The sequence below is a fragment of the Bufo bufo genome, chromosome 2 (genome assembly GCF_905171765.1).
Source record: "Bufo bufo chromosome 2, aBufBuf1.1, whole genome shotgun sequence".
In the NCBI taxonomy this organism is placed as follows: Eukaryota; Metazoa; Chordata; class Amphibia; order Anura; family Bufonidae; genus Bufo; species Bufo bufo.
The window spans coordinates 606,444,241-606,459,259 of NC_053390.1; the positions used below are offsets into that span (position 1 = coordinate 606,444,241).

The window sequence follows — 15,019 nt, forward strand, 5'->3', positions numbered from 1 at the left end:
CAATTCAGAATTTATTTTCAATTTCCCCCCAAAATCGGATTATAAGAAACCCAAATTTCTTGTGGATTATTTTGATGAATGAGAGAGACCCACACAAAGAAATGTGCAAGTCAGTTTTCCTTCCAAAAGGACAAATGTACTGAATATTATGATTCTTCTTCTTCTTCTTCTTCTTCTAAAAGAGCAAGAAAACTGAGTACCTTAAGAGAAAATTACTCTGGTTAGCTGATTGGCCTTTGTCAGTGTCTTGGGGTGCTCTTTTTCATTAGGGAGACCAACTACTATGCATGAGAATTATTGTAGTCCAGCCAATGCTGCTCTGCAGATTAGCATATCCTCTACTCGCATCAAATAGTTTTTCTTCCAAAAAGAAAATCAAGCCTAATTTGAAAATCTTTCCCAGGAACCCAAAAGTATGCAAATTAGCTTCCCTTTATGAAAAAGCACTGATTGAACAGTTTGAGGCTACCACCGGGGGAGAATCTTATTACAAAAAAATGCACTGACTGAACAGTTCAAGGCTACAACCATGGGGAAATCTTATTATGAAAAAGCTAAAATTCAACAGTTTGAGGCTACCATCAGATTTTTCTTTGCTGATATCCTCGAACTGATGCCGGTAGAAGTAGGATATGCTTATTTGCATATATTTTTTCCACAAAAACAGAGCAGCATTGGCTGGACTACAATACTTTTCATAAATACTGTGTGGTCTCCCTAATGAGAAAGAGGACCCCCAACACCCTGAGAAAGGCCACGTAGCTAACCAGGGAAATTTTTTTCTTGAGACCCTTAGTTTTTGTCCTTTTGTATGTAGAACAGACTTGCACATCTAATTCAGAGAAATGTAATATTAGGACACACAGTACTCATGTCCGTTTGGAAGGAGAATTGACTTGCATTTTTTTTTTTCAGTGGTGGATTACACATGGGTCTCTCTTGGCCTTTAATTTTTGAAAAATTCAGCAAATGACACCCGAAATGAATTTCGAGAATTCACTTATCTCTAGTGTGTTATACTTATTTGCTAAGGAAGACTATGGAGACCTTTTACACTTCTTAGCGGGAACCCACAGCAAAAGCTCCTTTCAAATCAATAGACGTATAACTATGGCCCCTTTCACAGGGGCGAGTTTTCTGCGCGGGTGCAATGCGTGAGGTGAAGGCATTGCACCCACACTGAATCCTGACCCATTAATTTCAATGGGGCTGTGAAAATGAGCGATGTTTTTCACGCATCACTTGTGCGTTGCGTGAAAATCGCAGCATGTTCTATATTCTGCGTTTTTCACGCAACGCAGGCCCCATAGAAATGAATGGGGCTGCGTGAAAATCGCATCGCATCCGCAATCTAGTGCGGATGCGGTGTGATTTTCACGCATGGTTGCTAAGAAGACGAGGGATGAGCGACCCAGGACCCCATTTACTTTATTATTTTCCATTATAACATGGTTATAATGGAAAATAATAGCATTCTTTAATACAGAATGCAAAGTCCAATGTCAATTGAGCGTTAAAAAATAACAAAAGCATTACTCACCTCATCCACTTGATCGCGCAGCCGGGATCCTCTTCTTTGTTCTTCTTGAAGGACCTTCTCTGACGTCATCACGCTCACCACCTAGTGAGCGCAGTGACGTCAGCGCAGGTCCTGCTGAATGAAGATAGAAGGACCTTCTATCTTCATTCAGCAGGACCTGGTGATGACGTCAGCGAAGGTCCTTCTGCAGGTCCTTCAAGAAGAACAAAGAAGAGGATCCCGGCTGCGCGATTAAGTGGATGAGGTGAGTAATGTTTTTATGAATTTTTAACCCTCAATTGACATTATACTTCGCATTTTGTATTAAAGAATGCTATTATTTTCCAATATAACCATGTTATAATGGAAAATAATAAAATCTACAGAACACCAAACCCAAACCTGAACTTCAGTGAAGAAGTCCGGGTTCGGGTCTGGGTACCACATTCATTTTTTTCTCGCACACGTGCAAAACGCATTGCACTCACGCGGAAAAAACTGAACAACGGAACGCAATCGCAGTCAAAACTGACTGAAATTGCGTGCTTACTCGCACGATTTACCCTGAACATACCCACATCGCATCCGGCCCTCCCCAGCGACGCCCGTGTGAAAGAGGCTTATGAGTTAAAGGGGTATAGAGTTTAGCCCCTTCTTTCTGGCAATCGATGGGGGTTCTCAAAATTTCCCAGCTTTTGTTATTAATTTGTTTCCATTATTTGCCAGTCTGCATGTTTATTCTTTATATAACTTACTATTACATAAAGTGTAATATCACACAATATTACACTTCAACATATGACTAAATTTTCCATAATATAAGTACTACGGCAATTCAAACCTAATTCACATTTATTTCAAATGTGACCTTTTCAACATACTGTACATCCGTCCCTGCCATCATGATTTCCTATGGTGTAGTACAAAACTGATGACAAAACTGATCCCATGGTTTTTTAAGGGGACCATTTTATGTGCTATGGCATCAGTTATGATACCAGATGTCTCCTGCAACAGAGAGAAAAACACTGCATGCAGAATTTTCCTGTCCAGCAATGTCCATCTATGCACAACTTTTTCATGGGCTGCTCAGGCATAAAACAACTTTATGAACACAACTGATATTTGTGAACCCAAACTAAAGAATACATGGTCAATCATAATCCATCACAACCCACCGAACACCAATAATAGATATAGAAGAAACAGAATGGGTATTAAACATTGAAAATAATGTGGTGGTTAGTACCTATTGCCATTGAAAGTCTACACTTCCACCTTCACCACACATTTATTATACAGGACAGCCGAGGCAGGCAGATGAGACGACATTAAATGTGAAACACTAATTTCAAGTACGTACTGTCGTTGGAGAGCTTGTTTTACTGGAAACTTCTTCCCACAATTTCTACACTTGAACTCCTTTTCTTCACTTGGCTTTTGATGCAAAGCTTGAAGATGTTCTGCTAAGATTTCCTGACTTGGGAAATTAGACTCACAAAGTGGGCAGTCATGATCATCTTTACAATTGCTGTGCTCTAGAAAGTTAAAAGGAAGCACACATACTGTAAAACTAAACTCTTAGTATATAGCTATATATAATGACAGCTTAAAAGGTTTTTCCAGCTTTTATTTATTTAGATTTCCACCCCAGCCTGCTGTACCAGTGTAAAAATCCTTCCTCGCCTGCTTCTCACCACTCTGTTCCCACTCCTTGGCTCCCTTCACTGGTTTTCTGGTCCCTGTCTGAAAGCTTCTAGATGTACGAGGTTACAAGCCTTGCTGCAGCAAATACTGGTCTCAAAGGTGACGTGTCTCCAAGTGGTATGTCACTCTGGGTCATGTGCTGCTTGGAGACATGTCACCTGACCTTGTCCATCCAGAATTTTACAGGCTACAACATGAAAACCAGCGAGAAGAGCAGAAATCCAAAACAACTGAAATTTTGGCCTGACATATACTGTATATATTTCAAAAGATTATTAGTTAAAGAGGACCTTTCACCACTCCTGACATGCCTGTTTTAATAGCTTCATGCATTCCCCACATAATAACAATTCTGGAGCATCTATTCTTATGACTTTATGTTGTACCATTCCTTTATTATCTCTACTAGAACTTATGAATGAATTGCTAGCAGTCTGCAGTAATGGTACAGAGGGGTGGTAACCAGTTGGTGGGGTGTATCTGCACGGTCTGACAATGTCAGCACTGATTGGATAGTGAGTCTGTGCAGGTACACCCCCCCCCCCCCAACTGGTTACCTCCCCTCTGTACCCTTACTGAAGGCTAATAGCAATTCATTCATAACTTCTTGTAGAAATAATATAGGAATAGCATAACATAGAGACATAAGAATAGATGTTCCAGAATTTTTATTTATTACATGGGGAATGCATGTAGTTATTAAAACAGACATGTCTGGAGTGGTGGTCCTCTTTAAAGGGAACCTGTCACCATGATTTTGCGCATAGAGCTGGGGACATGGGCTGCTAGACGGCCACTAGCACATCCACAATACCCAGTCCCCATAGCTCTGTGTGCTTTTATTGTGATAAAAAAACGTTTTGAGTGATATGCAAATTACCTGATATGTGTCCTGTAGCCGGAGATGAGTCAAGCGGAAAGGAGCCCAGCACCGCCCCGCGTCCTCCGAATCTCCTCCTTGCCGGCTGACGTCACAGAGCTGGAGCGCCGAAATCTCGCGATGCGCGAGCTAGCGCATGCGTAGTTCGTTCCCTGTGCTGATGCCAGCACAGGGAATGAACATGATGCCGACACTGCGCATGCGCTAGCTCGCGCATCGCAAGATTTCGGCGCTCCAGCTCTGTGACGTCAGCCGGCAAGGAGGAGATTCGGAGGACGCAGGGCGGTGCTGGGCTCCTTTCCGCTTGACTCATCTCTGGCTACAGGACTCATATGAGGTAATTTGCATATCACTCAAAACGGTTTTTTAACACAATAAAAGCGCAGAGCGCTGTGGGACCTGGGTACTGCAGATGTGCTAGTGGCCATCTAGCAGCCCATGTCCCCAGCTCTATGCACAAAATCATGGTGACAGGTTCTCGTTAAGGCTTTGTTCAGATTTGTGTTAGAGGCCCCTCCATTGCAAATTCCAACATAATGCAGTGCTATACTTCCTGAATAAATCACAGACACCACAACAGAACGCAACGGTCCCCCATAATATGTCAATAAGGTCCCTTGGGCACAGGTGGTATCTTATGCATAACCGATCTGGCGCTCTCTATAGAGAGCTCCAATTCTTTTGTCACTGCTCATAGATTTCTTCAACTGAAAATCAGACAAAACAGTATGCCTTGGATCTGCATTGTCCTTTGCTTTGATTGCATCAGATTGCCAGTTACAGAAATGGCAAGAGCTCTCTATAAATCCATGTTAGGGTCCATTCACATGTCAGTATTTTTATTTTCCAGATTTTCGTTCCGTTTTTTGCGGATCCGTGTTTCCGCAAAAATCTTCAATTTTTACCAATTGTACATCTGCATCTGTTATGTTTTTCCGCAAAAAAACGGAAGGAGTAATAATAACTGTTGGTAGGGTACTAAAAAAAAAACTTTTTATTTATTGAAAATGGATCCGCAATTGAGGATGACATGCGGATGACATATTGATGCATTCCGCATGTCATCCGCATTTTTGCAGACCCATTGACTACAAACCAGATTCCAAAAAAGTTGGGACACTATACAAATCGTGAATAAAAACTGAATGCAATGATGTGGAGGTGCCAACTTCTAATATTTTATTCAGAATAGAACATAAATCATGGAACAAAAGTTTAAACTGAGAAAATGTACCATTTTAAGGGAAAAATATGTTGAATCAGAATTTCATGGTGTCAACAAATCCCCAAAAAGTTGGGACAAGGCCATTTTCACCACTGTGTGGCATCTCCCCTTCTTCTTACAACACTCAACAGACGTCTGGGGACCGAGGAGACCAGTTTCTCAAGTTTAGAAATAGGAATGCTCTCCCATTCTTGTCTAATACAGGCCTCTAACTGTTCAATTGTCTTGGGCCTTCTTTGTTGCACCTTCCTCTTTATGATGCGCCAAATGTTCTCTATAGGTGAAAGATCTGGACTGCAGACTGGCCATTTCAGTACCCGGATCCTTCTCCTACGCAGCCATGATGTTGTGATTGATGCAGAATGTGGTCTGGCATTATCTTGTTGAAAAATGCAGGGTCTTCCCTGAAAGAGATGACGTCTGGATGGGAGCATATGTTGTTCTAGAACCTGAATATACACTGCGTGCAGAATTATTAGGCAAATGAGTATTTTGACCACATCATCCTCTTTATGCATGTTGTCTTACTCCAAACTGTATAGGCTTGAAAGCCTACTACCAATTAAGCATATTAGGTGATGTGCATCTCTGTAATGAGAAGGGGTGTGGTCTAATGACATCAACACCCTATATTAGGTGTGCATAATTATTAGGCAACTTCTTTTCCTTTGGCAAAATGGGTCAAAAGAAGGACTTGACAGGCTCAGAAAAGTCAAAAATAGTGAGATATCTTGCAGAGGGATGCAGCACTCTTAAAATTGCAAAGCTTCTGAAGCGTGATCATCGAACAATCAATCATTCAAAATAGTCAACAGGGTCGCAAGAAGCGTGTGGAAAAACCAAGTCGCAAAATAACTGCCCATGAACTGAGAAAAGTCAAGCGTGCAGCTGCCAAGATGCCACTTGCCACCAGTTTGGCCATATTTCAGAGCTGCAACATCACTGGAGTGCCCAAAAGCACAAGGTGTGCAATACTCAGAGACATGGCCAAGGTAAGAAAGGCTGAAAGGCGACCACCACTGAACAAGACACACAAGCTGAAATGTCAAGACTGGGCCAAGAAATATCTCAAGACTGATTTTTCTAAGGTTTTATGGACTGATGAAATGAGAGTGAGTCTTGATGGGCCAGATGGATGGGCCCGTGGCTGGATTGGTAAAGGGCAGAGAGCTCCAGTCCGACTCAGACGCCAGCAAGGTGGAGGTGGAGTACTGGTTTGGGCTGGTATCATCAAAGATGAACTTGTGGGGCCTTTTCGGGTTGAGGATGGAGTCAAGCTCAACTCCCAGTCCTACTGCCAGTTTCTGGAAGACACCTTCTTCAAGCAGTGGTACAGGAAGAAGTCTGCATCCTTCAAGAAAAACATGATTTTCATGCAGGACAATGCTCCATCACACGCGTCCAAGTACTCCACAGCGTGGCTGGCAAGAAAGGGTATAAAAGAAGAAAATCTAATGACATGGCCTCCTTGTTCACCTGATCTGAACCCCATTGAGAACCTGTGGTCCATCATCAAATGTGAGATTTACAAGGAGGGAAAACAGTACACCTCTCTGAACAGTGTCTGGGAGGCTGTGGTTGCTGCTGCACGCAATGTTGATGTGAACAGATCAAAACACTGACAGAATCCATGGATGGCAGGCTTTTGAGTGTCCTTGCAAAGAAAGGTGGCTATATTGGTCACTGATTTGTTTTTGTTTTGTTTTTGAATGTCAGAAATGTATATTTGTGAATGTTGAGATGTTATATTGGTTTCACTGGTAAAAATAAATAATTGAAATGGGTATATATTTGTTTTTTGTTAAGTTGCCTAATAATTATGCACAGCAATAGTCACCTGCACACAGAGATATCCCCCTAAAATAGCTAAAACTAAAAACAAACTAAAAACTACTTCCAAAAATATTCAGCTTTGATATTAATGAGTTTTTTGGGTTCATTGAGAACGTGGTTGTTGTTCAATAATAAAATTAATCCTCAAAAATACAACTTGCCTAATAATTCTGCACTCCCTGTATTTTTCTGCATTGATGGTGCCTTTCCAGACACGCAAGCTGCCCATGCCACACGCACTCATGCAACCCCATACCATCAGAGATGCAGGCTTCTGAACTGAGCGTTGATAACAACTTGGGTTGTCCTTGTCCTCTTTGGTCCGGATGACATGGCGTCCCAGATTTCCAAAAAGAACTTCGAATCGTGATTCGTCTGACCACAGAACAGTCTTCCATTTTGCCACACTCCATTTTAAATGATCCCTGGCCCAGTGAAAACGCCTGAGCTTGTGGATCTTGCTTAGAAATGGCTTCTTCTTTGCACTGTAGAGTTTCAGCTGGCAACGGCGGATGGCACGGTGGATTGTGTTCACTGACAATGGTTTCTGGAAGTATTCCTGAGCCCATTCTGTGATTTTCTTTACAGTAGCATTCCTGTTTGTGGTGCAGTGTCGTTTAAGGGCCCGGAGATCACGGGCATCCATTATGGTTTTACGGCCTTGACCCTTACGCACAGAGATTGTTCCAGATTCTCTGAATCTTCGGATGATATTATGCACAGCTGATGATGATAGATGCAAAGTCTTTGCAATTTTTCGCTGGGTAACACCTTTCTGATATTGCTCCACTATCTTTCTGCGCAATATTGTGGGAATTGGTGATCCTCTACCCATCTTGGCTTCTGAGAGACACTGCCACTCTGAGAAGTTCTTTTTATACCCAATCATGTTGCCAATTGACCTAATTAGTGTAAATTGGTAAATTCCAGCTCTTCGTTATGCTCAAATTTACTTTTTCCAGCCTCTTATTGCTACTTGTCCCATCTTTTTTGGGATTTGTTGACACTGTGAAAATTGGAATCAACGTATTTTTCCTTTAAAATGATACATTTACTCGGATTAAACGTTTGATCTGTCATCTACGTTCTATTACAAATAAAATATTGACATTTGCCATCTCCACATCATTGCATTCAGTTTTTATTCACAATTTGTTTAGTGTCCCAACTTTTTTGGAATCCGGTTTGTACAATGGGACCATGGACCGCATTTTGCGGACAATAGTAGGACAAGCTCTATTTTTCTTTGCGGAACAACTGATGCAGACAGCACACTGAGTGCTGTCCGCATTTTTTGTGGGGCCATTGAAATGAATAGATCCGCATTCTGTTCCGAAAATTAGCAGACGGGATGCGGATTACAAAATACTGACGCGTGAATGGACCCTTTTTCAGGTATTAAAGGGGTTATCCAATATGTAAAATACCCCCCCACACACACACACACCCCCGATGCTTGGGCCCCTTGTATGGTTTAGACTTACATGCTCCCCGGCACCTGCATCACTCCAGATCCCTGCACAACCACCGCTGCATCTCTAGCCTCAAGGAGACTCGTCATTGGGGGGGGGGCGGGGGGGGGGGGGGGTGTTATATTTTAGATATTGGATATCTTCCTTTAATTTGCTCTTCTCATTTGTATCAATGACATGAGAAAATCCTACTGAGTGGATTTCTGTCCTGTTCAGTGGTTTTCAATATATGGCTTCTTACCTCAAAGTGCTTGATTTAGGTGTATTGGTTAGGGCTTTGCATTAATTCACTTAACATTTATACAATAGGCCTCCAGCTAACACTTTAAATATCTTGGATTAGAAGACAATAGTATTAACCTGTTTCACTTTTCTCCCCAGATTGCTGAACTTCTTTGATGCTCTCTTCCTCTTCTTTGGTCACCACACTCACAACTTCTTTGGTCTCTTCTTCAGCTTCTTCCATATCGCTGTCTAGGTAGCCAATAAGTAGTTCAGTGTCTGTGTCTATGTCATCAATTGCCAAATAAAATATGTTCTCTCCTTCCTGAAACAGCCATACATCAAAGAGACAATCAGAAATCTAATCAGAAAATACATCATGTGAATGTTTAGCTTTTGTTCACAAGTTGGGGCTTCTGTACACCACTTGTATTGCATCATAATTATCTATTTTGCCCCTTTAGTCCTGTTTCATTGCTGGGTGTATATTACACTGATATACAGAATCCTTGGATAAACTTATGGATTCTGACTACAAAAAGTCTCCAGTGTAGTCAGGTTCTATAAGTAAGTGTATGTCTACATGGACTGAAATGCTGTGGATCTGCCGTCATGGATTTTCATGCACTAAATCCTCTGCATTGTACAGTACTAGCAAACTGGATGAGATTTTAAGAAATCCTATCCACATGCTGTGTAACAAAATCTGACCTGCAGTGTAGATTTCAATGTGCAGAATGTCAATTTATGCTGCAGATCTCCACAGTGGATATCACCCTTTGCAATGGAAAGAGTGAAATCCATAGCCATTTCCGCTGCAAAAATTGATTTTTGCATTGTATTTTTAGTCCCATGTGAACATACCCTAAAAATCACTTGGTGCTCCAGCACACAGATTGGTATCTAATGATTGATCCAGCAGATGCTTCCTTTCCAGATGTCACACAGCAGGCTTCAGTGAATGAGAAGAACCATCTTCAGAACTGCCATGAATTTGCATGTGTGATTTCAGTCTTAGGCCTCTTGCACACAAACGTATTTTCATTCCGTTTCCGTTCAGTTTTTTTGCGGATCATATACGGAACCATTCATTTCAATGGGTCCGCAAAAAAAAACCGGAAGGTAGTCCGTGTGCATTTCGTTTCCGTATTTGTGTTCCGCAAAAAAAAAGAACATGTCCTATTATTGTCCGCATTTTGGACAAGGATAGTACTGTTCTATTAGGGGCCGTTCCGCAAAATACGGAATGCACACAGATGTCATCCGTATTTTTGAGGATCTGTTTTTTGCAGACTGCAAAATACATACGGTCATGTGCAAGAGGTCTCAGGGTAGTTTCACATGCACAGTGGGACAGATTTACTAAGATACCCGATTATCGGCAGCGTATATCCCTGTGTAATCAGAGATACACTGCCAATAATCAATAGAACTCAATATTGGAGCAACGAATCGTTCCTCCCACATTAAGCTTACACTGGAATGTGTAATCAGGCTGGTGCAAATGAGCGCCAACGGATGTGCTCTCAGCTATCAGCGCTCACACGGCTTAAATGTCAGGCAGTCTAATACAGCCCTTAAGATGGCCATACACATTTAGTAGCTGTCAGGCGAAAAAAATGTTCAGCTTACCGCTATTTCTACCGTCTCCCTCCCGGCTTCCCCGTACACATACACATTCGGCTCAGCAGAACATGTCTGTGAATGCTATGGGGACAGTGGAGAAAACCACTGCCAGATACTTCTGGCAGCAGCTAATATACCCAGAGAACAAACAATGGGGCAAAAACATTAATTTTGCCGATCCTTGTCTTCCCCAGCATCATCTGACAGTGAGAGTCGGAAGCTTCCCACACACATTAGTGTGTCAGCTGAACATGCCGTTCTCCGCTGGTTCGGCTGACAAAAGTATAATGTGTATCGCCTGCTTAAGACCAAAATGTGTAGAAATGCTCCAGATTTATCAAAGTGGCTGATGCTGGAGGAGAAATCAATTTTTATTCCAACTAATAGGGTACGGCCAGGTTTCCTGATGCAGTCTCAGAAGCCAAAGCTAGGAGTGAATTGGAAAAAGGGAAGAAGTTGTATCTGTCCTGATTTTGGCTTTCAAAGCTGAATCGGGAAACCTGACCGTGTGGCCATACCGTTAATTTTCTTTACCCCAGAATTTATTTGCTTCTCTTGCTTATATGACAGACATTGTCCCCTTTGTCCCCAGTAAAGTTCACAATCTTGATTCCCTATCAGTACGTCTTTGGTGTATGGTAAGAAACCCACACGAACACGGGGAGAACATACAAACTCCATGCAGATGTTGCACTAAGGGCTCATTTACACGGTCATGTTTTTTTTCTCGTGTCCGTTCCGGTGTTTTTTGCGGCCAGTATGCAGCACCATTCACTTCAATGGGGCTGTAAAAAAACGGAAATGACTCGTGTGCACTCTGTGTCCATATGTACACATGTTCGACATCAAAATAGGACATGTCCTATTATTGTCTGCATTACGAACAAGGATAAGACTATTCTATTAGGGGACGGACGTTCCATTCTGCAAAATGCAGAAGGCACTCAGCTGGTATCCTTGTTTTAGCGGATCTGCAATTTGTAGATCACAAAGCACCCAATGGTCGTGTGCATGAGCCCTTACTCAGATTTGAAACCCAGGAGCCGACACCAGAACTAACCACCATGCTGCTCTTGCACCACATTGTCTCATCATAAAGGTGACACGCAATCCCCAGCTAAGCCACACACTCGTTAGACATGTCAAAACAGTATCTAAAACAATAAAATGTGGCGCAAAGCATATATATCATTTATTTTAAAAAATTTTAAGGCAGCAGTTTTTGATGCATCTTTTGAGCCACAGCCAGATGTGGATCTGGCAGGAAGAAGTATAAATCCTTTCGGTAAATTCCCCATTTCTTTTAAGTTCACTTCTGGCTTTGGCACAGAGAACTGAATTAAAAACTGGCAAAAACACTGCTGCATAAAAATATGTATAAAAGCACCCTTAGGCAAGTTTCACAAACTTTTTTTTATTTATGCCACTGCAGTTTTTAATGTACACAATAAACCATGGAATAATACCTAGGAGGAGATTTCACAAACTGACTTATTTCAACAGTGACATCATATTACAGGACCATGTTCGAATACAGAAAACTGTTTAGAACAACTCATTTTTTCATAAATGTATGTAAAGGGAGACTGCACGACTAGAAGCTGGATTTTATACACCTGTGGCTAAGGGACTGAATAAAACACCTGAATTCAGTGATGAAGAGGTGTGTCCCAATACTGTACTGTGGTATGGTTACAAAAAGGTGTTATAGAGTATAGAATTGGTAATATGTTTGTACTTAACTTCCTACATGGAATTCACAGCATTCATCAATCATACTTCTGGTTAGCACATCACCAACGTAGAGTGAAAGATAAATTTCATGCATGCCAAGTATTGATGGCCCATGGAGCTCAAAGTATGTCATGGATATCATTTGCTGAGTCTGCAGCTCTCCCTATTTGTTCTGCATAAAAAGATGTTTTTTGAGTGAGAAATGCAGAAACATTTGATGAGTCCGCTCTTTTGGAAATACATGCTTCTGAATTTTAGCCATGCTGGTTAGAGTGGACAGCGTCAGACTTAAAGGGAACCTGTCACCGGGATTTTGGGTATAGAGCTGAGGATATGGGTTGCTAGATGGCTGCTAGCACATCCGCAATATCCAGTCCCCATAGCTCTGTGGGCTTTTATTGTGTAAAAAATAAAGATTTGATACATATGCAAATTAACCTGAGATGTGTCCTGTCCCTGAGATGGGACAGGGTGAAGGAGCCCAGCACCGCCCTGCATCCTCAGAATCTTCTCCTTGCTCCCCGAAACCCAGAGCGCTGTATTCTCGCGATGCGCGAGCTAGCGCATGCGAGGAGGAGATTCTGAGGATGCGGGCCAGTGCTGGGCTCCTTCACGCTGGACTCATCTCAGGGACAGGACTCATCTCAGGTTAATTTGCATAAGTATCAAATCTTTGGCTAGCGGCCATCTAGCAACCCATGTCCTCTGCTCTATACACAAAATCCCAGTGACAGGTGCCCTTTAAGATAGCTGCTCTTACTATGTGTACAGTCATTAGACAGCGTCAAAGGTAAGAAACTCACTCGCCCCGGAGTGAAGTCTCCTGGTAGCTGCCCCCTGGCACAGCAGGGTTTAGCTTTCTGTTCTTCTGATCCATCAGAAGAAGAGAGAGAGAGAGAGAGAGAGAAAAAACAGGATCCTGTAAAAAACGGGTCCTGTTGCATCAATTATCATAGGGTTGCATAGGATCCGTTTTTTTACAGGATCTAGTAAAAAAAACGGATCAGTTGTCATCCGTTTGAGCCATTTCCACCTGAGATCTGCAGGCCTTTCTCACATCTAAAGAACGGATCTCAGATGGAAATGGCTCAAACGGATGACAACTGATGCAGTAGGATCGTTATTTTTTAAAGGATCCTTTTTTTTTCTTTCTTTCCTCTTTTGACAGATCAAAATAACGGAAAGCTAAACTGTGATGTGATTGCACCCTAAGTTGAACAAAGGATACAGCGTGTTAAATAACTGGGTGTCACAAATTGGGGATGCATCCCTCCAAATGATGACCTTCTCCAATCAGTGTCGCCAGTGCCAGATTGTGTGAAGACACGCTCTTTTGACAAGGGAAATGGTAAATCTCAGTTACCAACTTAGGCTATTTTCACACTAGCGTTTTCAATTCCTGTAACGGATCTCCTGGCACCCCGACTGGGTACCTGCCTTGATGGATGCTCCTAGTGCTTCCCGAGGGCTCACTTCACTTGACATCGTAAGCACTGAAGACCCCAACGAACCGCCGTAGCTTGGTTGGGGTCTCGCCGTCTCCTACCCACCCTGAACCTACGACAATGCTCCAGGCCCTGCCTGTGATACAATTGCAAATTACAATGGGCTAACTTAATCACTCACAGGCAGAAAACACACATTTTTCCCCAAACCTCAAAACCCCACATATCCCCATAATTTACATCCATGGATAGCTCTGATCTGAGCGAGCAACATATCCAAAAATCACCCAGATCTGAGCAGGGGTTCCCGAATTCCATGGAAGTCACATTTGGCCAACCGCAAGCATGGCTTTCCTGCCCAAAACAGTTCCACAGACTTAGCCTGTGCAGCTGGTCTATCTTCTCCTTCAAAGTTAGTATATGCACCATAATCCTGAGACAAGAGGCTGGCAAGCAGGCCCCTCCAAAACCCAGTGGCGAGGTTAGTTTAGTTGCAATTCCGCTTTTGAGATCTGTCATAGGATCCCAATAGCAGATGAAAACGCTTCAGTTTTGCACCCATTCATTGTCAATGGGGACAAAACTGAACTGAACGAAACGGAATGCACCAGAATGCATTCCATTCCGTTTGGTTGCACTCCCATCGCGGACAGAATAACGCAGCAAGCAGTGTTTTCAAATTTTGTTGTTCCCAAAAGCAGTAGAAAAATTTGGATTCCCTTATACATGTAAAGTTGATATCACATACTGCTGACAATTATCTAATATGTAGTTCAAGCATGAATTATATTATTCTGTTACTATTGATAGGCCCCCCCACCAAAATGTTGCCATGGGGCCTCAACCCAATCGTGACTTGGCTATGTTTTTAGGCTATACTATTTGACTTTGTAGAGTAAGAGGTCTTCTGCCCTTTAATTATATAATTTCATTATTTAAATGATGAAATACTGAGCAAAATACCTTTTTAATTAGCCCCTGTAGAGTGGGGCACCTAATGAAAGAATAATACTCATCTGCTCCCCGCCATTCAGGTCTCACACCCTGGCTCCAGTTGGCAATCTTCTGGATTGCCAGGGTACAGATCGCCTCAGTGGTATCATATCGCCACTGATGGGTCACATGTTGATGGGAAAACGTCACTGCTGATATCATTGTTTGCAGAGTCGAACATGACAAATGGAGCCAGGATGCTAGACCAAGGAGGTGGGATGCAGGTGAATATGCCTCTTTCATTAGAGTACACATACCATGGGGCTAATTAAAAAGAGACCAACTCCTAGAAAACCTCTTTAAAGAGGACCTGGCACCAAAAAAGGAAATGCAATCTGAAAGAACCATGTTACAGAGCAGGAG

The 15,019-nt window shown here is 42.3% G+C and overlaps 1 protein-coding gene across 7 annotated transcripts in view; it reads right to left on the reverse strand.

Moving 5' to 3' along the window:
• The window catches only part of PRDM5 (PR/SET domain 5), a 284,272-nt gene that overhangs the window by 199,113 nt on the left and 70,140 nt on the right, over positions 1-15,019 (reverse strand). For 6 of the 7 annotated variants that reach the window (XM_040418393.1, XM_040418396.1, XM_040418395.1 and 3 more), the window contains 2 exons: positions 8,997-9,183; positions 2,883-3,057 (listed from right to left, as the gene is read on the reverse strand). In XM_040418393.1, the coding sequence (XP_040274327.1) occupies positions 2,883-3,057; positions 8,997-9,183 (362 nt within the window). The remainder of the gene's footprint in view (positions 1-2,882; positions 3,058-8,996; positions 9,184-15,019) is intronic. The other variant, XM_040418398.1, reaches the window with a different exon arrangement.